Genomic DNA, 27,936 nt, shown 5'->3' on the forward strand with positions numbered 1-27,936 from the left:
AATATTCAATATAGATAAGTATTTATGAAAAATAAACAATATAATATTAATGGCAAGATGATGTTAGGTTAAAAGTTGGTTGCCTACCACTATTTCACGCACTTCACGCTTCTTTCTTTCTATTTTTGACACGAAACCAAATGAAGATAAACAACAATTTTCCCTTTTGATATTTTTGAATTAATATAATGAATATCTTCATAAGTAAATCGATAGTCAGCTAATTTGATCCGCTTATAAACTTAGATAAACATATATTCTAATTACAATTACAATAGCCGCTATGTTTAAATTCCAAGTAAATTGGGGTCTATTATGTAAATTACTAGGATATCATCTGACATTTAAAAAAATTATATTTTTTTGTTGACATAAAAATCTTTGACAAGATCTAAAAGAATTATTACAACACTGAACCTAAAATAGTAAGTTATGAACATGACTAAAATTTAATCGTAACTATTTGGTATCGGTTATATAAATATTTTTCTTCCATTATGTTATGTTTGAAATCTTCAATGGTATACTCTCCATATATTGAGTCAATCGAATCTAATAATTTTGATCATGAATTTTAGACGATGTTATTTATTATAAAGTTTAATATATCATTATAGGAACAATGTTGTTTTAAATTGTTGAGGTGTTATTTTCAATCATTCAAATTTTGATCAAAATGAAATGGTTTCAGACTTTTAAAAAATGTTGATGAATTGAAATTTGGATATGCGTCGAGTCCTTTTAAAAGTAGTGTATTTTTTTATTTCATTTTTAAAAAAATCTGTCACAGATACAACAATATTTTAAAGAGTCTGACAAACATAGTTTAATTTGATTAGCCAATATTTGAATGAGAAAATTAAGTACTTTAAAGAATAATCTACGAGGCTTCAGCCAATATTTGAATGAGAAAATTAAGTACTTTAAAGAATAATCTACTGGGCTTCAACTACTCAATTTAATGTTTGTTACTGTTAGAACTTGAAATTATCCTCAATTTCAACAACCACCAAAGCTACTAATAACAACAAAATAATAAATAAAATAAAGTTTGATTAACCTATATCTGTATAATTGAACTAATTTGGGTTTGGTAGAAAGTAGCTTAATCAGAGATTGTTATATTTAATTTATTGACAATTCTAGAGAAAAGTTCATAAGTTAGCTCTAAGAAAAAGACATCTGGGAAAGAAAAAAGAATAAAATAATTAATAAGAGAAAAGAATTTTAAGGGAGTTAAGTGGGGTAATTAGTAGTTTTATGAAGTGAGATTAAGCTTAATCAATTACCTAATTCTGAAAAGGAAATGTAAAGTAGATGAAAATGACTTCACAAATTGCAAAACTATATTTATAAGTTTTTTTTTACAATTTGTTATTTTTCCAAGAAAATTGTACTCTCTCTGTCTCAAAATATTAAAATCTTTTGCTTTCGAGAGTGAAACTACATTACCTTTGATCCATATTTTAAAATATATTATTTTTATCATATTGATATAAAAAATAAATTGCAATGTATAGTACTATTCGTATAACTTTTAAATATTTACATTTAAATAATATTAATCTAGTCTAAATTAACTGAAAAGACTAATCAAACGGACTCTTATATGCCAACTATTTTGAGACAAAGGAGTATAATCCAAATGTAATTTGTTTTATGCTCCAATGCAAAACGACCATATTTTCCTTTTATTTAGGATTGTCAAATGAACGGTTTAAGTTGAATATAGGTAGGCCAAACTTAATTGATTTAACAACTGAGCACATCATTAACTACCCAAATGTTACTTAGCTTGAAATTAATGAATTGGATTAAAATGGAGCGAAGTTAATAAAATGATGGATCATCAGGTTATACATTTAGACGAAAATAGCTAGACTGAATTAATAAATAAACGAATCATTAACTTATTTAAACTCAAGCTGGCTAGGTGAATTTAAAAGACTTGTTTGAATGTTTTACTATAAGGTTTTCAAGGCTTTGTTTCTTTTTCTTCTAGGGATTTTGATTTTCTGTTACTAATTTTTTTTTGATAATAATTATATTTCGATCTCAAATAAATTAACATCGATTATATATTATTTATTATCGATCATGTCGCTCCATTTATGTTTGTCATTATTATAACAATAAACAATTATTGAACACCAAGTTAGTTTTGAATAGTGTCCCCTCCATAATTAGATAAACAACTCAAACATTGCCATCAAACATTAAACTCTTCAAATTGTTAACATATATAGTGGAGCCCAATAATACATATCATATTTTGCTTTGGTTTCACGAAAACAATTTGTGCCTTACATCCTGTTTGATTGAAAATCTGTTTTTCTTCCTAATTGGGAAAATTTAAAATTGCTCCTTGCAATTTCTATATTTTGTTAGAAAAACATTAATCTAGAAATTAAAAATGGTACAAGCAAAGCTTGAGGCGCGTAAATAATAAAAAAAATATTGGGTGAACACTTTTTAATAAATAATTACTGATTTTAGCGATATTTTTTTATTTATTATCATCTATAACAATACATAGCAATACTATGATAAATCTTATATATATTAAAAGTGAATTATGCATGCAATATAAATATATTATAAGTGTTTTAGAATGTATTATAAGGGTATTAAAGTGTATAGAATATATTATGGAGAAGTGTTTTTACCTCATGGATCTTTACTAGTCAAAAATCCAGAAGGAAGCTTAAATATAATTGAATTATATATTGAATATGGAAAATAGTTTGGGAGTATTTAATTTGCATGAGTCCAGTATGATAGTATACATTTTAGAATTTTTCAAAAGTGGACTTGTTCAACATTTATATTTTTTTTTATTATATAGAATTCTTTTATGAGCATATTCTCAATTAGCAATGACATGATATCTGGAAATTAATTAGATAAGACATAATTTTTCCTGACATTCTTGTGGAATGAATAATTCAATAATTGAAGTTCTTCATTAGCACTTAATTAAGAAGTCATTTCCGACTATCAAAAGTTGTCAATTTAATCCAAATTGTCATTATCTTTTTTTTTTTAGTTTCCCACCCGGTTTCCATATACCGCAGAGCTCCGACTAAATTCGAATCACGCATTGCAAGGCCTATTCAGAAATGTCGCTCCCAACGAGATTTTTTTCATACCCAAGACTCGAATCTGAAATCTTTGATTAAGAATAAAGAAGTCCACCACTGCACCACAACCGATTATCATTATCTTATCCCTTCCCTAGTGCTTAACAACCCCCAAAAAAACTGTCCATCAAACTCTTCAAATTATGGAGGAGCCCACATTTCATGTTTTACATTTCATGTTTTTGCCTTGTTCTTAGGTGTAGTGTAAAGATGTCCCTCCCCATCTCTTTGATTCTACATGTACTTGCCTAGTTTAGGCAAGTTTTGGAAAAGTATTAAAGTGCTCCTTGCAACAACTTTTTTTTTTCATTTGGTCTCCTATATTTGTATTGATGTCGGACTAAATTCTGATTCACACTAAAAAATATAATTTCACATTAGGGTTAAAGCACCTTCAGATTCGCACTGAGAAATTTCATATAGGGGTTAAAGTTCACTTCCTAACAAAGTCGACTATCTATACTCAGATCTCGAAACCGAGAACTCTGATAAAAGATAAATAAACACTAGTTACTAGTACATCACAGTCCTTATTTGTATCCTCAACTTTGTTAAATACTCACAACCACCTCTCCCCACACTAACGTACGTATATAATCAGGAAGATGTCATGTTAACTTTCGTATACAAACAGTATAAGAAAAAACTTTTATTGATATCATATATATTATTTAAAAAATATCAATAGATAAGTTGTTATAACAAGTGGAACAAATTATGTTGCAAATAAATCAGATGACATGTTATAATACGTTAAATTACATCGACAATAATTACTTGAATAGTAGTCAAGCAACTAGGGGAAATTAATATGACTATCTATAATGGTGATTAATAATCTTAATTTTTTTGTTTTGTTTTTCTTTCACTATTTGAATCAATCTTCCAAAGCTGATCAACTAGTCAAAATTGGAAAAGGTGTTTAGTTGGGGGAATTTAGTTTTGCTCTTATTATTCAATAGAAACTTCGTTGCAAAATATACTTACTTACACCCAATATTTACATGTAATAACATAAAATTATCATGATTTAGGTCAAAAATTGTCTTATGTCATAAGTTCGAAAACATAAATGTGATATTCTAGTATTTATATGAATTTCGGATTCCATCATAGATAATAAGAATTTATTGAAAGATGTGAGAATATACGTATTATATATTTTTAAAAAAAGTTTTAATATTTGCATTTTTTCCAATTTTAAACTCAAAGAAAATCCAACAGAAAGTAAAAATAGGGTCAATGGGAGATTTTGGGGTTGACTTCATGACTTGTATAATAAGGTGACATAAAATCCAATCAACTTTTAAAAAAAAATATATCAATCAACTTTTAAAAGGTTTTCATGCAATAAATATAAGTTCGACTTTTCCTATTGATTGATCACTTCCCTCCATTTAATAGATTTTTTTTATATATATAAAAAAAAGAATCTTGACTTAAATGTAATATCTTGACTCATTATATAAAAATAACTTAGTTGTCGAATTAACATGTATTACACTTGTGCATGTATTAATTTTTTGGTTTTTGACTGAGTTTGAACTTATAATGATTGAGTTCAAATTGAATTATAATCAAACATAAGAAGGAACACCAAAATACATTTCGTGTGAGAAAATGTTAACTCACGAGTATTTAATATAAAAATTTCCCAAATTAATTTTATTATAATCCTTAAAATACCTTTTACTATATCAAAAGTTCCAACTCCACTTATAAACGAGATAAATTAAGTCATTTTTCAGTCTAAAGAATTGAAAAATCTATGGTCAAACATATATTTAAAAGATAAATTTATAAATATGATTCAAAATATATTATGGTCAAATATATATTTAAAGATAGCTTTTTAAAGCTGATTCAAAATCTATGGTCAAACATATATTTAAAGATAAATTCTCAAAATCTGATTCAAAATCTATGGTCAAATATATATATATATATATATATATATATATATATATATATATATATATAGAGAGAGAGAGAGAGAGAGAAAATTTTAAATCTAGTTCAGAATCTATGGTCAAACATATATTTAAAACTAAATTCTCAAAATCTGATTCAAAATCTATGGTCAGATATATATACTTAAAGATAAATCTTAAAATATGATTCAAATCTATGGTCAAACATATATTTAAAGATAAATTTACAAATATGATTCAAAATCTATAGTCAATGCATATTTAAAGATAAATTCTCAAAATGTGATTCAAATCTATGGCCAAACATATATTTAAAGATAAATTGTCAAAATCTGATTCAAAATATATGGTCAAATATATATGTTTAAACATAAATTTTTAAATATGATTCAAAATCTATGGTCAAATATATTTAAAGATAAATTATAAATATGATTCAAAATCTATGGCCAAACATATTTAAAGATAAATTTATAAATATGATTCAAAAGCTATGATCAAACATATACTTAAAGATAAATTCTCAAAATCTATGGCAAAATGCCAAACGCTAGTTTAAAACTAATTTCTTTTAAAATGTATAGAAGTTAAATTGGGCTCAAAAAGGACTACTACAAAATCAAGCCCAAGTTTATGCTTTCAAGTTTCAACAATGGTCCAAATGCAACCACGAATTAAAATAAATAAATAAATAATGGATTTAACATTTTCTGTTTTTTACGATGGTAAAAGTTAGAACTTTTAGTTTTTACAAAATATTTATCAAATTCTACCGGTTATATTTGACAAAAAAAATATCAAAAAACGATGTAATTATAAGTACCAAGAAAGTCTCATCAAATTCTAAAATATGCAACACAAAAAACTACAATAGACATATAAACTATGTTGGGATGGTTTTTAAATATTGTTTCATGTTATATTATGTTGTATTATATTGTATCGTATCGTATTTTTTTAATGATTAGAATAAATAGATTGTATCGTTCTCCGTCATTACATAATATCACATTAACAATTTGAATGATAAACCTGTAAGAAAACTAGGATATGAGATAGAGCTACTTCAAAAAGGTAGAGTAAAGTATAAAATAAGATTATTAAATAACAAGTAAAAAAAAATGAGAAGAAAATATTAAGATTATGATGCAATCACACCAAATGATTGTTACACAAAATATAACTTTTCGTCGTTACCTAACGATGGATTTAAATGATACGATACAATAAAAATTAAATAATAATTAAAATAAATATTATATGTAAACTAACAATACAATACAATATTAGGTAACAACCATCTAAACAAGGTGTAAAAAAGATATATAAAAAATTAACAGAAATTACAGCTTAAAAAATTATACCATATTCTAGAAATAAATTAAAAATAGCTTAAACTACAAAAGTTATACTTCTAAATGTGAATTTCCGCTAATTTTCCTTTTCTTTTACGGTTCCCATCAAATCTAACAGACAAATTTTAATAAATATTTGGCGGAAGACTTAAAATCTTAACTTTTCACAAACTTAGAGGACCAAATTTTATTAAGTGCATACTTGGGGACTATTTTCGTCATTGTCTCCTTCTTTTATGGTGTGGTCTCCTTGCCTCATTCTCCCATCAGTTTCCAATGAGCTTAATTTTTCGCCATTGAAGTAAGGTAAGCACCTTTTTTCCCTTTATTTTGTAGCTATGTATACTGTCCTACTAGAAACCCCTTTTGGGGGTTCTTGAAATAGTGTTTCTTGTTTCTTTCTTTTGAATTGAGTAATAGATTCTATAAAGATTGGATTTTTAATTTTGTTCTTTGTTTTTTTTTTTTTGTAAAGAATGAATCTTTTTTAGATTTTTGCACTTGGGTGTTTGGTAAAAAGATAGAGTGTTTATATTGATGTATTGAATTTAGAGATGAATGAAGCTATATTATATTGTTCTTGAATTGGTATGTCTGCTTTTCACCCCTTTGTGGTAGTGATTGGAAAAAAAAAATGTAACTTGACAGGTATCCCATGGAATTAGTTGAGGTGCGAGCAAACTTGTGTAGACTGACCATTTTTATATCTTGTATAATTTTTTAGCAGTTTGGATAGCATGATTGTGATGGAGTTAACACTGAGAAACATAATAGATTAGATTACTCAGAAGTATATTTAAAGAAGGTTGTATAAGTGCCTAAGTTTCGCCCGTCTCCAAAGGGATGGTTGAGTGATGGATACATAGGATAGGAGTAACAACCTAAAGATCCCAAGAATCACAGCTTCGACAATCAGGGTGAACCCATTTGCCTCAACCTCAGTGGGCAGGTTTACCAGGCACCTTGTTTGTAGGATGTAATAGGCCTCCTCGTGGATTAATCAATGTGCTTCCATGTTGGTCCAGGTACCACCATTATAAGAAAAAGAATGCCTAAGTTTTGCCTTAATTATACTTATCTGCTGTGAATTTCATAGTGATTCGGGTTAACCCTTGGTGGGAGAATTAATGAAGTGAGAGGAGAATCATGACGTCTCAAGTTTTAATCCCAATTAAGGCAAAATTTATTTCTTCATGAATATTCATAGTTGTGTCTATTAAAAGAGGGACCAACCTCGTCATGGTGATTAGATGACACCTTTGATCGTTCACTAGTTGATTTCTTGGCATCTGCATTACTGCATAAGCCTTGGTGGGAAGAATTACTCGGTATTTGTGCTGGTCCAGAAGTAGGTATCCGGTGAATAATCAAGGTGTGCGCAAGCTGACCTGGACACTATTGTCATAAAATAAAATACATAATGAGTCCTTTTTTGTTCATAAGACTGTCTTTATGTTGGATATCAGTGAATATGTTTATTAAGTGACTTAAGAAGACTCATGAACTGTGTGTATATATGTTATATGCTATGACTGTATATTGGTTTGTTCCCATTCCCATTTTCAAAAGAGAGAGTTAAAGAGATAGAGGAGTACCATGAGGGGGGATTCAACTAAGAAATGCTACTAACTTATAGTGTGTTGGGTTTCTCAAAAATAAATTATAGTGTGTGGGGTAAATCAAATTCTCATAGTTGAGCAATTTTAGCAAATGAAAATTTCAATTTACTATTAATATAAGGAGAGAAGCTCCTTATTATGGTTTCTTGAGGTAGGATCAACTTTTATAACTGGATGACAAGAAAATTGATGTTAGCTTTTTTTAACAAAATGGAAAGAGAAAAGGTTGATGTTTGTTAACTTACTAAGAATATGTCATCATGTAGAATAATACCTCGTAGACCCAAGATTCTTTAGTTCAATTTGTTTATTGTCAATATAGATAGGCCGTTTTTGTTTATCCTACAAATCCCATGATTCATCAGCCTAGATAGTTGACAAATATAATGTGAACACGGATCTTCCAATTTCCAATTGTTTTAAATGCTGCACAAAAGTTTAGTTTGTGATTTGGCTAGTGAACAATCTTTTCTAAGAAAAAGTTGATCTTCATCAGGTCAGTCCCACTGAATCCCCCTGCCCACCCTGCCTATCTTTCTCCAATCTCACAGGCACACCACACGAGGTCCTTATTTTGGATCGCCACCAAGTGCATCACTGGCTCATGGAGACAAGGCGTGAAAATGAACCAGAAGTAGACATCAAGGCATCAGAAATCAAATATGTTAGCTATGGGGGTGAACATCATCTACCTCTTATCATGAACCTTGTCGATGAAGAGCTTAGTGAGCCCTACTCCATCTTCACTTACCGCTACTTTGTCTATCTTTGGCCACAACTGTCTTTTATGGTACTGCTTCCACTCCTTTGTCATATTAGTTATGTTATATTTCACCAGCAGCATTACTCTTTCTTCATTACTGAGATATTTGCAGGCCTTCCATAATGGGAAATGTATAGGGACGGTGGTCTGCAAGATGGGAGAGCATCGTGGTACATTCAGAGGTTACATTGCAATGCTTGTCGTGCTTAAGCCTTACAGAGGCAAAGGAATTGGTCAGTATCTTATCGCTCTTTATTTGATAAATCGATAATGGCCTTTAATTCATATTGGTCCAGTATTTTAGAACTATAGATGATGTCTATAGAGTGACACTCTCTTCATCTACCTGGATCAACATATTGTTTTTCTCTGAGGGATTTCTTAATTCCGGGGCTACGTAAAGAAGCAGATTGGTTTTGTGTTTGATTGGTCGACATTAATCAGATTTATATTTCGGTTAAGTATCTTGTGTTGCTGAATGAGTCTGAGATTTCTCCCATGGTACAAAACTAAAGTACAGTTTTTTTTTGATAACCATGGTGTCTGGGCTAGCTTGCGCGCACCTCGACTAATTCCACGGGATAGTGCCACCTCCCAATAGTAACATGCTCTTATTTTTCTAATCCTTCATTTAGTTTTCTTTGCAAAAGGTATTTCTGGATAAAAAGAACTTTTCCACTTCTAGTTATCACAATGACAATTATATATCTTTTTTTGTTTCCTCTTTCCATCAAAACCTGCCCAAAACACAAGAAACCTCCCTATTTCGTTGCTGTCTCCTCTGCTTGAGGTGCACTCTTTGTATTCCCCTTTATACATTGAAGTCTAATTCAACAGCCATACGCAAGTTGACCCCATCTTGAAAAAGTTTTTCTTACTGTGGAACTAGCTGTGGTTGTGAGGTTATAAAGGTTGAAACTGAGTTTTGGTTGATTAGTTTGTCTTTTCATGATGTGGTGTGGCTGCTGAAGGTTTGTGTACACTCTGCCCTTCCTAGACCCCACCTGTGGGATTTACACTGGGTATGTCGTTGTTGTTGGTGGCGGCGTGGCTTCTGAATCTGAAAGAAAGGGGTAAAAACAGTATATGCTTGTATGCCTAGCACTAAGTTCAATACATGAAAGAGATAATATAGGAAAATAAGGCCAAAGAAGCTCCGGGTAGTAATCCTGGTTCAGCTGGTTTTCTGGATATTTTCACTGATTAAATGGTTACTACTTTTCATGCAAAGTATATTTTTCTATTTGTCAATAGAACATTTTGTAGCACATTTTAGGTGTACCCTTCTCCATTCACTTTTGTAAAATTATTGTCTTGAGGGTGATAGTGCCGGTAGAAACCATAACGGACCTGATTGTGACTTTTATTGTGTAAGAAATGAGGCCATTGACATTGGTCTTTACATATGTGTATTAACTTTTGATATACATCTGACAGCTACTGAACTGTAATATTTTTTCTTCCAGCTACAGAACTTGTCACGAGATCAATCAAGGTGATGATGGAATCTGGTTGTGAAGAGGTATGTCACAACATACTTGAAAAACATTCACAGTAGAGACTTTAAGACTGATGATGTGATAAACATAAATATAATGGCCACGGTATCAAAGATGTAGACTGTCCATTTTGGTTGTACAAGCTCAAGTAGGCCATTCTTTGTAATCAGAGCATACATTGGCCTGAATAATTTAGTCCGACTTGCAGATCAACCAAAACTATGTGCTTAGTGAATTTTCACTGTTGGAACTAACTCTTATCTCTTAGATCTCCTATGCTTTTTCACATGGTATTTTCTTCCAAACTACCCTCCGGACTCCACCTTCTTCCAGATAAAAAAATAATCTGTTTTCTTATTGGAATCATGAAGAACGATGTACCCATAGCAGAAAACACCACGGATTTCTTGAATAAGGAATTTTGTTTGCTTAGGCTTCTCAAAAGTTTGAAATATGAATTAACACGGAATAAAAAAAGATGGATCCAAAACATTCTTTCATGTATAACAGTCACCATGCATTTATAACCATAAGGTTCTTTGTTTAGGCTTGTCAGAGGTGTAGAATAAGAAATGACTTAATGTATACCTTTTGTTGTTGGGAGGTGCCAAGTATTCCGTGGAATTAGTCGAGGTATGGGAAAGCTAGCCTGACACCACGAATCCCAAAAAAAAAAAACTTAATGATGCTTGGGATCAAATTCTGCAGAGACAAAAAAAAAAGGCTAGGTGATTTCTTTTCCTATGATTAAGTCATGGTGGTAGAGTTACCTAATACCTATGTTAGTGGGAGGTAGCAAGTACTTGGTGAAATAGTCAAGGTGCGCGCAGATTGACACGAATAGCATCATTATAACAAAAAAAAGAAAGAAAACATAAATGATTTAATGATGAAAACCACCTTGATAAGATTAGATACTTCATAATTATCGATCTTGCCTGTTTTCTACAAATTAAGAGCTGAAATATACTTACTTGGTTTACATATCTTATTTTTCTGTGTCATACAAAAGCAGTGACGACTTGTTATCGTACTTCTTATTTTGGGGATAGTTAAGTCTGTCATGTTTAAAAAGCAAAAGAAACGAAAGGACAAAGCACCATAGCGTCATAATATATTATCTTGCTATGGCTTGTTTCCACTTAAAATTGTTCCTATGTTCTGTAGGTGACTTTGGAAGCAGAAGTTACGAATAAAGGAGCACTCGCTTTGTATGGCCGTCTTGGATTTATTAGAGCAAAGAGACTTTTTCGTTATTATTTGAACGGTGTAGATGCTTTCCGGCTGAAGCTATTATTTCCACGCTCAGAATCACAGCCCTTTAATTCCACGGCTGATGCTGGTGGTGAGAGCCTCGAGTATAATGAGCACATACATTGTGGAGAGAATCCCCCTTGTTGCCAATACAACATGTAAACTGAACATTGTGATTAAACAGGTAACTTGTGCCGGTGTTGCTCAGACACTTCAAAAATGTCAACAAGTGCGTGTCGGATACTCCAAAATGAGAATCCAACACCGGTACGACAACAATTTTTGAGAGATGGAGCAACATAGACTTGTGCTATGTTGTTGCCAAATGCCAAAGAGACCACATTAGACCGCCTTTTTCTCTTTATAATCCCCAATTTTGGTAGAAATTTTTTGTTTTGTCTAGTTGTAGAAACTGAGATCTGGTTTGCGGGAAGGTTTAGTCATCAATCACTTGATTATTGATGCATCTATGCTCTGAAAAATGTTTAATGACCTCTGCTTTCATCCCTTAAATCGACAGGAAATTCGAGAAACACATTGTGTTAACGAGACATTTGATTATGTTCAAGCAGTAAATCCTTGGCTCGATGTTTGTATTAAGTCAATAAATGCATAACATGTATTTACTACGTTCTTGTTCGTAACAGAACAAGAACATATTTCTTTGAAGTTGCTGGATGAGAATGGTTATTATTTATTACTTTGTTGAGTTCTTTGCCGCTTAAACGAATACCGAAAATGGAAAGAAAAAAAAAGTGCAATCGTCAAAAATTTGTGAGTTTCATATCTGCATTATTAAGTGTTTGCGTTTTCTCTTTAAATTATTGTTAAAACACATTTTAAAGTCGACTAGATCAAGTGTTTGAATACAAGCTTCACAAAGCGTGTGGTAACTTAATTTGCTCATAAGATTTTGTCCACGTGGTAGTTGACTCATTCAAATACTCACAATTTTCATAGTCAACCTTTTAGTATTTTTAAAATTTCAAAAATTTATGATCAAACATATTTTCCACGGTTGAACTTAAAAAAAAATAGGATAATTTCAAATATATACAATAAACTAATTAGTTTACAACAAATATAACTATGTTTTATTTACATAAAAAAAAATAGCCAAAATCATAGAAAATGTATAACGACTATATAATATAGTTTGTCAAAAGACGTAGGAAATATACACTGACTATACAATATAGATTACCTATAAATGAATATATATACCGAATGACTATTTTTTTGGTAATTAAAATGACTGAATGGTCATCTAAAGTAATTATCCCAAAAATTAAAATATTTTTTTTCAAAATTACTCATTTACCCTTTTGTTTGTTTGTTTGTCTAATATGTTAACCAATGAGGACAAAACAGTCATTACAATCAAATGCCAGCATTCACATCTATTTTTTCATCAATAGGTTTGAAGATAAGGAAAATAAAGAAAGAAAAAAAGTGAGGGTGTAAATGATGTGACTTAAATTCATACACACAATAAGTTTTTTTTTTCTCATCACACAACAAGTCCATTGATGAGCACCATGGTAGGAGGAGGAGCAAGTGCATTTTCATGGACCAATTCCATTTCTTCTAATCTTCAACTCCCTCAGGCTCACACTCTCTTTGTATGTATTTTATTCTCACTACTTAATAATTTTTCATTTTTTTTGGTTTTAATTTATTATTTATTTATCTATCTTCTTTTTTTTCATTAAAAAATAGGGAGGTGAGTCTAAAAGATTAACAATTTGGTGTGTGAATGCAAACATTGACTATGGTTCATCTACCCAGGTACAATCCACATTATAAACTCTATTTATCTCTTTTTTGGTTATATAAGTTTAAGATATTATTCCCTCTGTCACAATTCAAGTGTCTTTAGTTTAACTGAACACAGAGTTTTAAGAAATAAAAGAGAGAGATAAGCCTTTGAATTCTGTGGTATTAAACTTGCAATGTAGAATGTTGGAATTGGAAAACTTACTAAATATAGAAAAAAATAATTTTTTAGGACAGTTGTAAAAATAATGTAAGACATTTAAATTGGTACGGAGGGAGTAATTAGTAGTAATTTCTTTTTCATGTTTTTAATTTTTGGTGCATACGATGATTTCTGATGACAAATTATAAATCTACTGATGTAACAATGCTTAGGTTAACCATTAATGGGGAGGATGTTTTACTTCTTTCTTTTACTGATTCAGGAAAGTAAGATGATTGTATCAGTCACTGGAGCTACTGGTTTTGTTGGGAAAAGATTGGTGCAAAGATTGCATGCAGGTATACTCACTACTTCGCGATTATGGTTTTGAACTTGGTATAAATATATATATTTCGTCCAACTCAATTTACGTGGCAATATTTGATTGTACCAACTCGAGACTAAATGTACCAATCAAAATCAAACTATTTGTTTCTCTACCAAGTTGGACCTACAATAAGTCAAAGTCAACAACAACATTACTACTTATGTAGACCTTTGCCCCTACTTTGGGAGATAAAGAGGTTGACTCTGATAGACCCTCAGTTCAAGGAATAAGTCAAATTCAATTACAAAATTGGAATGTAAAAGTAACTAGTTTCCAAATGCACATATCTTTCAAAGGAAAGAGTGGCAACAAATTGTATTGTAGGGAGTATCGATAAACATGTAGGAAATGTGTCTGTTTGTGTGTGTATTCCTTGAACCGTAGGCTGAGGATTTTCACACACATGCTTCCTTCATTATAGGTCTTCCCATGCTGCATTATATAGTTCTTGACCATGAGTTTAGAGATTGATTATGAGTCTCTGTTGTACTAAACCTTAAGAAAAGGCGATCTACTAATTGAAAAAAGGAGGATCCATTGAAGAGTTTGTGTTGTCTCCGGTGGCGGACCCACCTTATGCCGAGGGGGTTCATCCGAACCCCCTTCGGGGAAAATTATACTATTTATACATGGTTAAAATAATTTTTTATGTATATAAAGTAGATGTCGAACCCCCTTCGACTAGCTCGTGTGTCTACTTATTTAGATTTTGAACCCCCTTATTTAAAATCCTGGGTCCGCCACTGGTTGTCTCAGTATGGAATAGTCCAATCTTTTCCAGCACCAGTGCAATATGAAGGGGTCCTTTAGAATTCCTCCCTCACTACTCGAAGCCTATTTGTAACTCATTGTTGGTTCCTATTGTAGTGGAGATTATTGTGAGGATATCCTTGTGCTAGTGAAGATTGCTTCCAATGATCGGCAAAGTCAAAAATACAATAAACATTGCTATATTTCCAACACTCTGGATAGGCGGACGGATCTATGTCAATCCCCAACTTCCTTTCAATCCACATCGGAAATTTAGGCTGTGTTGCTGTTTGACTTACACCACTATGGCTCCATTAAATTGTTGATGAACTGGTTCAAGTGTGAAGTGTCTCTGCACAACTAATTGAAAACTTTAATAAATACTTGGTTTGCTCTTGAATTAACACTTCTATTTATGAGACATTGTCATACATGAAGCTGTTCCGAATTTTAATGTACCATGAAATGTGACTTTTCCCAAGGATGTGTCACATAACTGCTATAGTAGAAAAAACAGGTTGTTAATTAAACTTAAACTTGCTGTTCTAAATGCAGATAAGCATCAGATTCGAGTGTTGACAAGGTCAAGATCCAAAGCACAATCAATATTTCCGGGTAAGAAGGTAATGATTGTTTTGATTCACCCACTGTACTTTAGCATTATTCTTTCTTCTGTAGAATCTTTCCATCCTTCAAGAACTCACTTACTTTTTACGTTTAATAATTTCTCAAGACGATTTTGCTACTCCTTTTGTCCTACCACATTCTTTTATTTGATTTTATACAGGAAACAGTATGTAGAAACTATATTGTTTTCCTGATTGTGCTTCCAAATTTTAACATTTGACCTCTTCATATTCTTGTTGAAATGTGCAGTTAAAGACTTTCCGGGAATTGTAATTGCCGAGGAGCCAGAGTGGAGAAACTGCATTGAAGGTTCAACAGCTGTTGTAAATTTGGCTGGAACGCCCATTAGTACTAGATGGTCCCCTGAGGTATTAGGACGACCTTCTTCCTCATTTCAATTTGTTTGTCTAACTTTCCTTTTTATACACCCTATGCATTATTATTATTATCATTTATCTTCTTTTGAATGTTTAAGATTTTGGCCTTTTTTGCATTCATGTATCAACTTTTCAATGTAACGCTGCAGATCAAGAAGGATATCAAGCAAAGCAGGATTAGAGTAACCTCCAAGGTCTCCCTAATAGCATAGTGAAAGACGCGAATTCATTGTAAGAATTTATCTATAACAACAAATGATATGACCAAGAATCTGATAAATGTCGATTTGACCCTGTAGGTTGTAGAATTAATCAATAATTCAAAGGATGATGCCCGTCCCAAAGTTTTAATAAGTGCAACAGCAGTTGGTTATTATGGTACGGGCGACTGCGAATTCATGTATTGCCTTATTTTTCTGTTCCTATGTCATGCATCATTATTTAGTTTCCAAAGAAATTCCATACCATGTTGTTAAAGGCTTTCAACTGCATATCCTCGTATTGCGATAATCTCTCTTTTACTGGTAAAAGCTTCAGTAAAGTTGAGTCCACGCTATCTGATAAGTCCACTTACAACCTTACTTAGGAACCAGTGAGACTCAAGTGTTTGATGAGCTAAGTCCATCGGGAAATGACTACTTGGCTGAGGTAAGTATAACCGTTGCATTTATATTGAGCATGTTATATCTTTTTTTAATTTTCATGTTCTATTTTTGGCATCATGAATTCTTTCAGGTTTGTAGAGAATGGGAGGCAGCTGCGCTCAAAGTCAACAAGGATGTTAGGCTTGCTCTAATTCGTATTGGCGTTGTCCTTGGAAAAGATGGTGGTGCTTTAGGTAGTATGCTTTCTTCCCCCACCCCCTACATATAATAAGCTAAGTATATATGCATTCTCACAAACTTACCCTCAGCCAAATGTGAATCTACCTGTGACAGAACACGGCGTATCTATAATATTTAAATGCTTAAAATTGTTTAAATCTTTCTATTTTCCTTTCTGCAGCTAAAATGATTCCTCTCTTCATGATGTTTGCTGGTGGACCTTTGGGCTCTGGAAAGCAATGGTACTGCTCTTTAATTTTTGTCCTTGTTATAAGTATTTCCCATTAATATGGATCAGAGATATGTTATCAGTATTAGTCTCTGTGAATTTTAGTCCTAAGATTACCGATGACATGGCATTAGATAGGAGGGTTTAGAGGTCGCGGATTAGGGTAGAAAGGTTAGTTGATAGTTGAGCGTTCTCTCATTTGCCTGTGGGATAGTCTTGGTGGTCGTACTTGGACCCCCTTTCTTACCGGTTGTATTAGCACTATTATGTGTTTTTGTGCTTCAATTATCGCATTATTTTGTTGTCATACTCTTCATTCCTCTGTATGTTGTCATATCTCGTTGTTGTTACTACTCTTATTTCTGGATTTTCTTAATCAAACTACTTGGATAAGCTTTATTTTAAGCCGAGGGTCTACCAGAAACAACCTCTCTATCTCTACAAGATAGGGGTAAGGTCTGCGTACACATTACCCTCTCCAGACCCCACTTGTGGGATTACACTGGGTATGTTGTTGTTGTTGATTTTCCCCATTCTCACTCGGTAGATTCTACTGGCTTCACTATATACAGGTTTTCTTGGATTCATCTCGATGACCTCGTAGATTTGATTTATGAAGCTTTATCCAATCCATCCTATAAAGGTAATATCATTGTCAAGCATATATACTATGGATTTCAATCGTATACGTTGAGTTCCTAGACCATTTATTGTTGCCTTCTCTTCTTCTGGAGGAGCTCAATGACTAAAAAGGGTTACACAGAATCTCTGCTATAGGACTTTATCTATGATACTATTTTTGTCTGAACAGTATAGTGGACGAATGATGGAGTAACAATGACGAAACTCTCTGAATACCATGTAATGAATTCATATAGTCAAACTGATAGTGTAGTCGGTGAATGGCAGGGGTGATCAATGGAACAGCACCGAATCCTGTACGTCTGGGAGAAATGTGTGAACAACTAGGATCCGCTTTAGGAAGACCTTCTTGGCTACCAGTACCAGAAATTGCACTGAAAGCTGTCCTCGGAGAAGGTGCATCCGTGGTAAGATGTTTCTAATCTCAGCTTATTAGTACCTATTTGTCTGTATCGATCGAAAACAACCTCTCTACCTCCCAATGTAGGGGTAAGGTCTGCGTACACTCTATCCTGGGTATTGTTGTTGATATTGCTAGAGTAATGTGTATATCAGGTGTTGGACGGACAGAAGGTGATTCCAACGAAAGCTAAGGAGTTGGGATTTTCATTCAAATACCAATATATCAAAGATGCGCTGAAATCAATCATGTCATGAGACTCATCAACCGTTAACCTGTATTGAGTTTGATTCATTTCAATGGCCTGGAAAACGAACGAAAACACGAGTAACTTCTTCTTCTTGTTGTTGTTGCTGCTGCCTGGGCTTATCAGTTTTTTGACTTAATTTTGATGAGCCAAAATTCAATTGTTAAACATCATGCCAATGTTCATAAGTAAATGCATCTTCATACCACACATATTGACTCACTGGTTATTGTTTTACTTGAGTCGAGGGTCTTATCGGAAACAATCTATGTACCTCATTACGTAGCGGTAAGGCCCCACTTGTGGGATATTTCACTGCGTATACATCATCCACCCAAGACTTCACTTGTGGGATATTTCAATGGATATGTAGTTGTATGGATGAAGTTTTCAAGGGAGGCGGAGCGAGTTAATGTTAAAAGTTGCATATGTATTTGCATTCAGATTTTGAATCCTAGTAGTATATACCAATTATTGAAAAGGTTCCACCGGTATACGTGGCAAATGGGCGTGTTGAAAATGAGTTGAGATTCAACTTGTCCATATTTAATACGGGTTAAAAATGGGTTGAGCGATGGGTACTCATATTTTCGATTAATTTGCAATTTGCGTACTTAAGTATGCACTCTACGTTTTTCTGACTTGCACTTTATGTTTTAAAAATTAATTTGCTTTCTGATCTTCTTAGTTCTTTATAAAATCATAAAAAATCTCTTTTTTCAATTATCATACATATATACAAATTGTTAAAAAAAACACATTGTTTTGATTTAAAAATAATATAAACCGATTCGAAAAGGGAAAGAAAAAAAAAAAGAATTGTCAGTGGTTAAGTAAGAAACTGCCCTTAGATAATTCTGAAACATTTTTAGAACTGTCCAATCAAGACATAAAATAGGCCTTTAATTAAGGCATGTTTGGTACGTGAGATAAAACGAGTTATTTAAGGATTAAGTTTTGAATTAAATTTATAATATTATATATTAGATTGACGTTGCAAATTTATTCTTATACAATCAATTAAATATAGTATAAATTTAATCTTGAATATCTATCTTTATCACATTAAACTTGAAACCATTTAATCCTAGCTCCCAAATAAATTAATTCAAAAACAATAATCCCAATACAATTTAGCTCGCAAACCAAACCACCTTTAAGATTGTTATTGGGTTAGAGGTAACCCATATTTCACACATTTTGTAATTTGTTTTATAATATCACTTGCGCAACCTGAATCTTACTCTCTCTATTCCATATTAACTGAATTTTTTTAAAAAAATTATTGTTCAAAATAGTTGAATTGTTCAAAATTTAATAAAAAGTTTTGAAACTTTTTCCATGTTTACACTTTCCATTAATAAAGTTTTATAATTTCCTAAGAGTAAATTACACTACTTACAAAGTTATACTCTAATAAAGTATTACTTGTATTTATGATTTCACATTTAATCATTTTTGTGATGCTGATTAAACAAAAAGGTAATAGAGAAAAAATATGGTTCAAATTTTGTCTTTGAATGCTTTTCTTAATATTGTGCATTACCTTAGAAATTCAACTAATATGGAATAGAGGGAGTACATTATAACAAAAGAGATATTTAACAGTAATATATATATTTTTTTGGTGATACTGTTTATTGTCATAAAAATATCTAGGTTAATGTCATTGCATCAAAAATCGCTAAATTTTTTAGCGGCATTTATATAAAGTGTTAATTATAAATACTCATATTTATTACTATCGTTAAATATATTATTACCGCTAAATTTTTTATTTCCAAATTCAATTTATGAGATTACACAATGTATATCATGTTGTTATTATTGTATTTTATTATTTTTTTAAAAAAAACTTTTAATTAATAATTGGTTATCAGAGTTGAAGTAACTGACATGTCATTAAATATATATGGTTCTCTTTTTCTTGAAACTTTGTGAGAATAATAAGTGAGGGGTTCAGAAAAAGAGAGCACTTTCTTCCACAGTTATAAGACTTGTTCAAATTATTTAAATTAATATAATTAATTATTTTTTAACTAATTGAATAATATTACGTGTGATCTAATGACTTCTAAGATCACCTATACCAACAGGTAATATCTATAACAATTTTTAAAAAATTGCAGTAAATAACTAGTTATTATAATCAATTGAAATATATTAATATAGTAATAATAAAAATAACATATTTTGATTGGTGAAGTTTGAGGAGAATAGGATGTACACATAATTTTTTTTATATCGAAAAGGTAGAAAAGCTATCTATGAAAATCCTCAATTCAAGTAAGAGATATCAAAACAGAATTAAAAAATAAAATATAATAGTAACTTAGATATAAGTCATATAACAAATAATAGATAAATCATTGCATAGCATTTAGAAAAAGGGAATGTAACAACAAAATTATGCATAATCAAAAGAAAAAAAACATCAATCGATAGTAACACAATTTGAAGGACAAGAGACTAAAAGAGTAGTACTAATTCTACTACTGGTATGCAAAGAAAAATAAATACGTACAATGCACCAACCTTATTTCGTAGTAAAGCGAGACAATACTCAACTATCTATTAATCTTTTATCCTAATTCTTGACTTCTGAGTCAATTTTTTTTTATGACGATCGTATTTAAGTCAGTTTATATTACTATAAAAAATTCGATAAATTTTGAGTAAATTTATCATAATTTGGTTGGTCGATAATTAACATTTTTCGACAAACTTTTAATAGTATTTCCTGTCTCGACACTTTCATCGGGTTATCATCTTCCACCAATATAAATAAATAAAATCTTTTTTTTACTAAGTCAATATTATAAAGTTAAATCCGTGATCTAATATGTGCCTCAAAAAAATTAAATTTGATATTAATATGTGGCTATGCACGTAGAGAGATAATAAAATAACGTGCCGCTCCAAACGGGGCATTATACAAGAACCATAACTGCAATTTCTATGATGTTTAACAATTTTCATTAAACTTAATTCCCTATTATACCCTTTTGTTTCTTTGTCCTATATCCAAAGCAGTGAGGGTAAAATAGTCATTAAACAAGCAAAAATGCCATCAGTCACACATTATATATATTTTCACGGCTATTCAAGATTCATATTTCTCCATCATCCTTTCATCATTATATATATATATATATATAAAAAAATCATAGTCTCCATGATTAATATATATAAAAAAAATCAGTCTTTTTCATAAGGTTTTTGCCCCATTTGATTTTTTTTTGTGAAGGTTTAGTATTAAAAAAAGAAACTTTATTTGGTGCCCCATTTGCCAGTACATAATCAAATCTTTACTGTTGCTGGTAAGTTTTCTTTGTTTATAATATAATATAAAGACTTGATTTTTATTACTCTGTATGGTGTATTATTAAATAAATCGGTGTTCCATGCAAGGTGGAGAACAGTGTTTTGATGTTGAAATTTTTAAAGGTGGGATTTTTATGCATTGTTTGTTCTCCAGAAGCATTTTTTATTTGTGGGGTTGGGAGTGGGGGTGGGGGTGGGGGTGGGGTTGGGGTGAGGGGGATTATGCCCCACCATCCTGTTTTGGCTTAGGCCATAAATCTTTACTTCTGGGAACTGTGTCAGGAATAGAGCTTTGAACTTTGTTAAACATGCAGATATTAGCAGAAATCTTTAGAATGTCAGCAAAAGATTACATAGCATATGTAGATAATAGACCTAGAGAGGGATTCTTGATGTATGTATCTGGGATCTTTATGACCTGAGTCTAAAAGGCTAAAAGGGTGTCTGATTTTCATTTTTTTTCTTTTCAAAAAATAATAATAGATTAATCTGTTTTTTGGGGTTTTTTTGAGCTTTGATAGGTTTTCTTGATTCCTATATTTGGTACTCTGAAACAATTCATGGCTGTGACAGCTATGGTGTACTATATATGCTTTTCTTGGACTTTGGGTATTTTCTTATGGTCCTTGGAATTACTTCACCTTAAAGGGGTTGTTGTTATTCAGTTCTTCCAGTGGCATTTTCATGGTGATAAAGATTCACTCACTTCTCTTTCTATGCTTTTGTATGTATTGTTTTTCTTTGTATATCTATCTGTCTATCTATCACTTTCTTTCTACTTTCTGGTTTCTGATTTTGTCTGTTTGTTATAATCACTTTGGATCTTTCATGTAATGGACTGTATACATCCATTCTATTCTGGTTTTGGACTCATTAGTCTCATTTTCTGGAAATTTCTTCTGATTCTCTTTTGTCTGTTTTCTATCACTAACCTTTTACATGTTTAATTGACCTTGAAAATTGAACTTTGTTACTATTTTGTTTTGTTTTGTGATTTTGGTGGCATTTCTGGCTGTGTTGATTTGTATTTTTTAGTCTGCAGCTTAGAGATTCTTGAGAAGACAAAGATTGGAGTGATTGAAGTTGAGGTGTGATTCTTGAAAAATGTTATAAGAAGTTGAAAATGACATCATCTTCTGCTGAAAATAGTCCAGTGCCACTCAGAGTAGCACCCCCAAATTATCATCCATATCCATCTCCCTTGGTTACATATGAGAATGTTGTGGCCTCTCCTCAACTGTTCATGGATACTTTGCAGAAGCTCCATGCTGCCATGAGAACCAAGTTCATGTGAGTTTTTTCTTTTCTCTTTGCCTAATATGGAACCTATGCCCTTTCATGAGTTTCTTTCTGTTAGCTTGCATGCACCTCGACTATTTCACCAACATGATATCTTTGCCCATGGTTTTTGCCTACTTCATTAACTGCTAGCCACGCCCGAATCCCGTCTCTCTGTCCTGTCACACGGTGTGCCTCCCTCTCTTATGTTGAATTTTATCAAGAAATGTTGTCTAAATGCTGTCTTTCTTAGTATGTTTTTCTGGCTTATTCTGAAGCTTGATGTGATTATGCTGCCTTTTCAAAATATGAAGGTATGCTGATAATCTGTTCTTGCAATTGCAATGTTAGTGAACCTTCAGATTGGTCGTATGTTTCAGCAATCAAATAGTGATCCTGGTTTCTCTGTATTGGCACTATTAGATTAGCTGAATTGCAAGCCAGTTGGAGTGTCCACATCTAAACTTCAGTGTGCTAATCGTAGGACTATTCTTGAAAGTGAACTAGCTCGGTGGAGAGGGTAGTACAGGATAATTTTGATCCTTTTATACCTCTATTAGACTGTCCCGCATTAGTTTAGGAAATATTCCCTCCGTTTCAATTTGTTTGTCTTACTTTTCTCTTCAGTCCGTTTTGAAAAAAAATGCTTTGTTCCTTTTTTGGCAAGTCTTTAATTCTAACTTTCCGCTTGGCATGATTTAGACCACAAGATTAAAGGGCATTTTGGTACATTCAGCATATCTTTAGTTTAAGACTACACGAATGAAAGGTCTTCTTGTGTCAAGTCAAAACGACACAAACAAATTGAAACGGAAGGAATATATGCTATGTTGCTCAGACTCTTCAAAAATGTCATCCAGTGTGTGTCGGATCCTTTAAAAGTAGTGTATTTTTGAAGGATCCGACATGGGTGTGGCAACATTTTTGGAGAGTCCGAGCAACTTAGAGTATATGGTTTTCTCCTTATATATGATCTTGGTAAATTCTCTCCTCATGAGCTAACTTTAAGTTGAGTTAGGCCCAAGATCCTTTTTCTTAAAGCAACAATTATTTGAAAAGATTTTTAGGCAGTTTTATTGAGGATTTCATTGTTCACTTCATATTTCAAGTTGAATTTCTGGGAATTCATGGGAATTTTAAAAAACTACTATCTTTATTCTGGTTGGAAGGAACCAACCCTTGAATTTGTCCTTTCCTCAAGGATGGATGCCACTTCAATTGTGTCCCCAGTGTTTGTCAGTATCAATTGCATGATCTTGTAAATAACTTTTCTGTCGCTTATCCGTTAATTCCTCTTTTTACTAAAAGGAATATATATATAGCCTAATTTGAACTGAAGCTGACCATGGTGCTTAAAGACTTAATTACTTCTTTGTTAAAAATATAACCCTTTGGAACTTCTATTGATTATATAGGTCTCTATTTTCATACTGATTCTCTTTTGCTCAAGCAAAGCTCATTGAGATTTCTATTGATCATTTTGCCCTCGGTTTTCATCTTGATCATGACGAATTCGTGAACTAGTCAATACTTTCAATATGACTTCAATTTCTTCCAAGAAATAAAATCTTGTCAAATAGCAACCACAGACATTTTTCGTGATTGATGCATCTCTATGAAGGACTGCTATCTTTATTCCAAATTTTATCCAGCTCTTTCATACTTGTTAATCAAAGTTGAAATTATGCCATAGGCTTCTGACTTTTCACATCATTGTCTTAAGTTCATATGCTTCACTCAACTAATCACTAATGCTTCCATTGGTTTTGCTTTTTCAGGATCCCTGTTATAGGGGGTAAAGCGCTGGATCTGCATCGCCTCTTTGTTGAGGTAACTACTCGTGGTGGTATCTCAAAGGTAATATAACTTGGGCTCATTGTCTTCAAACATTTGGTGCTCTTTCCGTTTTATATTTCAACATAAATGCCTTTACTTTTCCCTGGAGACGAAGAGTTTTAGATGTTGGTGAAATCCTTCCAAGAGGATAGCCCTTGCCTAGACTGCCTTGTTCAATTTAGAATGTCAGACACACTCATATTACTCAGTTTAATATATATCCATGATTGAGTGTTGAATAGCTGGGGGACGTTAAAGTGACTCTCGTCGTATATCTCCACATGATGACATCCTCTTTCAAAAAATTTTCAAAGAACTAAAAGCATAAGTTGGTATATTGACCTCTGAATTGGTATAAAGGTTTCTCCTTATTTTAGTATACTCATGGATGATGTTCAGCTGGAGAAAAGTCAAGAAACAGGTAAGAAGAGAACATCATGCTATTAGATGGAAGGTGTATGCATTTTGTCGTAAGGAGCCGGAACACTTGGAGCTCGGGTTCATTTTCATTTAAGTTGTTTCCCCGAGCTGTTGATTTCCTTCATGACGAAACTACCATGCATTTTTGAAGTGTTCAATATTTATTCTTTCAAAGTCGTTGTGGGATCTGGTGCCATTACAGTTTGTTATTTGTTGTTGACGAGCATAGCTCTTTCCATACACAGACAGTAATAATTGGGTTGAAATTTATGTTAGTGTGTAGTTGTTTTGCTCCTTACAATCAGGTTTTTTCTAATGTAATTGCAGGTTCTAGGGGAGAAAAGATGGAAGGAAGTAACATTAGTTTTTAGCTTTCCTTCTTCAGCCACAAATGCTTCATTTATTCTTCGGAAATACTATATTTCATTGCTCTTCCACTACGAAAGAGTCTACTATTTCAAGGCAAAGTACTGGACTCCTTCTCCTGGTATGTGGAATCTTGCATTACTTAATAAGTTGTGCTGAGGCTTTCTCAATAAAACATAGTTATCTTGCAGACGTGTTGCAGCAAGCCTCACGTACTGCAGCTCCACCTCAAGGTTTGGCCGGATATGTGCTTCCACCACCAGAAATAGAAGCCGCCTTGCCCCAGCCACAGAGGATTGAAACAACATTTCCTGAAGGTATCTTACTTGTCCTTGCACATGTTCTCAATCTCTTTTTTGTCTTTGCTTCCTAACTATGTTAGTAAGAGTTATTCTGAATCTTTATGTCATAGTCATTCATTCATGTCTTTTGGAAACCTTCAAATCCATGTATGGAGATATTTTGACGTCCTTTTTCGAGATAATCAAGGTGATCCTTATGAGGAGAATAAAGAAAATAGGGGCTAGGTTCAAGAATTTGGTTAGGCTTGCTGCTTGCGTATCTTATTTAAACTTGTGTAAGCATTAAACAAATTTTATGTAGATGGAATTTCCATTTTCAGATTGCATAAAGTAGAACTGCCTCCAGGCCTTGAGTCCAGCGGTAAGAGTGGAAAGGGGCGGGTAGTTTTGAACTCTGCGCTACTGGCCCTGGGAATTTCTCAGTAGAACTAATCTATTTTCATATAGGCATAAAGTAAAACTTTCTCGAAAGATACTTAAATTGTCATTCAGTAAACATCATGAACAGAGTCCATTTCTGCTCGCCAATTCTTGTCTTCTTGGCTACCGTAACATATAGGTGTTCTACTGTCTGTTATAATATCTTCAGTACAGACAGTGTAGTCTTTATGGGATGTTTGGAGTGAACAGATATGATCAATTCTAAAACAAAAGATATTGCCGAAGAGGATTTAGAATGCATTATTTTTTTCTCTAATTGTGTGCTAACTCTGTGCAAGTCAAATACATCTCTTATTGAAGTTTCTAACCAGAAGAAAAAAGTTTTGATACAATTGGTAGTCTGGAATAATTACCGAAACTGTTAAACAAATTTGAAAGATCTTGTGGGGTAGGTTGGTAGTTTGGCTGGTGGGAGTCTCTTAAACTTTGTATCGACAGATTCACATGATAAATGAGTCCCATCAATATCGATGCTTCTGTTACACGTGAAGTAATAGAATATGAGAAATCTTTTCTACTAAACAGTTTAGAAGTCTGATAATTTCCTACTATAGCTAACAAATAATGTGTATCATCCATTTCTTTTGTGCTTGCAGAAACTACAGCACTATCAACAGGTTCACCTGTGTCTGGTTACATTGACGGGAAGTTTGAGAGTGGATATCTTATTACAGTGAAGATTGGATCTGAGGATTTTAAAGGTGTTCTATATCAGATTCCAATGAGCCAAATGCGCCAAGAGTTGCAAAATCAGAATCTTCCTGTTTACAACACTGGGAAAGAAGCATCACCAACTGGGGTAGTTCGAAGAAAGCGTAGGAAGAAATATGAAATCAAAAAGCGCGACCCTGCCCATCCCAAGCCTAACAGAAGTGGTTATAACTTTTTCTTTGCAGAACAACATGCCCGGCTGAAACCTCTTTATCCTGGAAAGGATAGGGAGATTAGTAGGATGATAGGTGAATTGTGGAACAATCTAAACGTACCAGAGAAGATGGTAGGAACCAAACGATATATTTTATATCGGAAAAGGTCCAAAATTTGCCCCTATACTATACAAAGTATCTTAATGTTACCCTCCATTATACTTTGAGGACATTCATGCCCTTGTTGTTATCAAATTGTCTCGATGGACCAGGTGTAATCCCATGTGTCAACATACTCCGGATTCACCTTTACAGTCAAGGTCAAATACGAAACGATTTGCTGCAATAAGGGTATGAATGGCTCCAAAGTATAACGACAATTAAGATATTTCGTTTAGTAGGTGGTTATTTATGAGAACTTTTCCCATTTATATGTTCCAAGATGTATGAGATTGTTCTTATTTGTTTCATGCTAACTACTTTTAATGATTATATTCTGTTGAGTTCAGGTCTATCAGGAGAAAGCATTGCAAGACAAAGAACGATACAGATTGGAGATGCAAGACTATCGTGAGAGACTAACAACCGGGCAAATTATTAGTAGTCCACTGCCAATACAATCTCCTCTCGAACACAATGCTGATATGATTGATCAGCAAAGTGAACTTCAAAGTGAAAATGGAAACATTTCTTGGAGTCCAGAGCACGGAGCAAGTTCTGATAAATGTGCACAGAGCAACTCGGAGAACAACAACAAAGGCACAGACCCTCCAGTATTAGAAATGAAGGCAAACAACGTGATCTTGGAGGAATTTGAGTTGCTTAAGAGAGTAGACATGGTCGAATGCGAGGATAAAGAAATGCAGGAAGAAGAAGAAGAAGATGATGAAGCTGATAAACAAGAAGAATTACAACAAAGCAAGGAAAAAGTTTTCTTCTTCTTAGAAGAAAAAACTTTATTACCAACTGAGGAGAAAATATAAACAATGGTAAAGCTTAAGTTAATTAACTTCCTAGATATTACAACTTATCTTAATTATGTAGTGTTTGTTTTACTTAGTGATTATTTTGTTGTTTAAATCTTAACTTTCTAGCATTAGTTTTGGACACAATTTAAAAAGTACGAACCATTTTGATGTA

At 32.6% G+C, this 27,936-nt stretch overlaps 3 protein-coding genes across 13 annotated transcripts; all 3 read left to right on the plus strand.

Annotated features, from left to right (window-relative positions):
- Nucleotides 1–6,581: 6,581 nt before the first annotated feature.
- Nucleotides 6,582–12,258, plus strand: LOC129883265 (N-alpha-acetyltransferase MAK3). 4 transcript variants are annotated; one of them, XM_055957892.1, is made up of 5 exons: nucleotides 6,582–6,732; nucleotides 8,542–8,835; nucleotides 8,921–9,041; nucleotides 10,275–10,330; nucleotides 11,475–12,258. In XM_055957892.1, exons 2-5 carry the CDS (start codon nucleotides 8,650–8,652, stop codon nucleotides 11,721–11,723), a joined length of 612 nt encoding a protein of 203 aa, XP_055813867.1. In that variant the 5' UTR covers nucleotides 6,582–6,732; nucleotides 8,542–8,649; the 3' UTR covers nucleotides 11,724–12,258. The 4 variants fall into 4 exon arrangements, with proteins under 4 accessions (XP_055813867.1, XP_055813868.1, XP_055813871.1 ...); XM_055957893.1 differs by having other exon boundaries at nucleotides 6,599–6,732; nucleotides 8,597–8,835; XM_055957896.1 differs by having other exon boundaries at nucleotides 6,599–6,727; nucleotides 8,597–8,835.
- A 730-nt stretch (nucleotides 12,259–12,988) lies between these two features.
- LOC129883266 (epimerase family protein SDR39U1 homolog, chloroplastic) lies at nucleotides 12,989–18,173 on the plus strand. The gene is made up of 13 exons (XM_055957897.1): nucleotides 12,989–13,183; nucleotides 13,281–13,349; nucleotides 13,763–13,838; nucleotides 15,173–15,232; nucleotides 15,494–15,612; nucleotides 15,771–15,815; nucleotides 15,921–15,999; nucleotides 16,208–16,269; nucleotides 16,357–16,459; nucleotides 16,627–16,687; nucleotides 17,247–17,317; nucleotides 17,584–17,723; nucleotides 17,872–18,173. The coding sequence occupies exons 1-13, from the start codon at nucleotides 13,091–13,093 to the stop codon at nucleotides 17,971–17,973; spliced, it is 1,080 nt and encodes a 359-aa protein (XP_055813872.1). The 5' UTR covers nucleotides 12,989–13,090; the 3' UTR covers nucleotides 17,974–18,173.
- Nucleotides 18,174–21,173: 3,000 nt separating this feature from the next.
- On the plus strand, nucleotides 21,174–27,936 carry LOC129883267 (high mobility group B protein 15-like). Of its 8 annotated transcripts, none has more exons than XM_055957902.1 (7): nucleotides 21,174–21,283; nucleotides 22,330–22,577; nucleotides 24,344–24,422; nucleotides 25,149–25,308; nucleotides 25,379–25,504; nucleotides 26,527–26,927; nucleotides 27,306–27,936. In XM_055957902.1, the coding sequence occupies exons 2-7, from the start codon at nucleotides 22,411–22,413 to the stop codon at nucleotides 27,777–27,779; spliced, it is 1,407 nt and encodes a 468-aa protein (XP_055813877.1). In that variant the 5' UTR covers nucleotides 21,174–21,283; nucleotides 22,330–22,410; the 3' UTR covers nucleotides 27,780–27,936. The 8 variants fall into 8 exon arrangements, with proteins under 8 accessions (XP_055813877.1, XP_055813876.1, XP_055813880.1 ...); XM_055957901.1 differs by having other exon boundaries at nucleotides 21,182–21,283; nucleotides 22,323–22,577; XM_055957905.1 differs by lacking the exon at nucleotides 21,174–21,283 and adding an exon at nucleotides 21,343–21,410.

The sequence above is a fragment of the Solanum dulcamara genome, chromosome 3 (assembly GCF_947179165.1).
Source record: "Solanum dulcamara chromosome 3, daSolDulc1.2, whole genome shotgun sequence".
NCBI classification, from domain to species: Eukaryota; Viridiplantae; Streptophyta; class Magnoliopsida; order Solanales; family Solanaceae; genus Solanum; species Solanum dulcamara.

Bases quoted from the DNA above. Each gene is read 5' to 3' on its own strand.
- LOC129883267 (XM_055957902.1), top strand. From the start codon at position 22,411: ATGACATCATCTTCTGCTGAAAATAGTCCAGTGCCACTCAGAGTAGCA. The intron at 22,578-24,343 runs GTGAGTTTTTTC...TTGCTTTTTCAG, and splicing joins GCCATGAGAACCAAGTTCAT to GATCCCTGTTATAGGGGGTA. The intron at 25,505-26,526 runs GTATCTTACTTG...TTGTGCTTGCAG, and splicing joins TGAAACAACATTTCCTGAAG to AAACTACAGCACTATCAACA.
- LOC129883266 (XM_055957897.1), top strand. From the start codon at position 13,091: ATGAGCACCATGGTAGGAGGAGGAGCAAGTGCATTTTCATGGACCAAT. The intron at 15,613-15,770 runs GTATTAGGACGA...GTAACGCTGCAG, and splicing joins GTACTAGATGGTCCCCTGAG to ATCAAGAAGGATATCAAGCA. The intron at 15,816-15,920 runs GTCTCCCTAATA...TTGACCCTGTAG, and splicing joins GGATTAGAGTAACCTCCAAG to GTTGTAGAATTAATCAATAA.
- LOC129883265 (XM_055957892.1), top strand. From the start codon at position 8,650: ATGGAGACAAGGCGTGAAAATGAACCAGAAGTAGACATCAAGGCATCA. The intron at 8,836-8,920 runs GTACTGCTTCCA...AGATATTTGCAG, and splicing joins GGCCACAACTGTCTTTTATG to GCCTTCCATAATGGGAAATG. The intron at 9,042-10,274 runs GTCAGTATCTTA...TTTTTCTTCCAG, and splicing joins TTACAGAGGCAAAGGAATTG to CTACAGAACTTGTCACGAGA.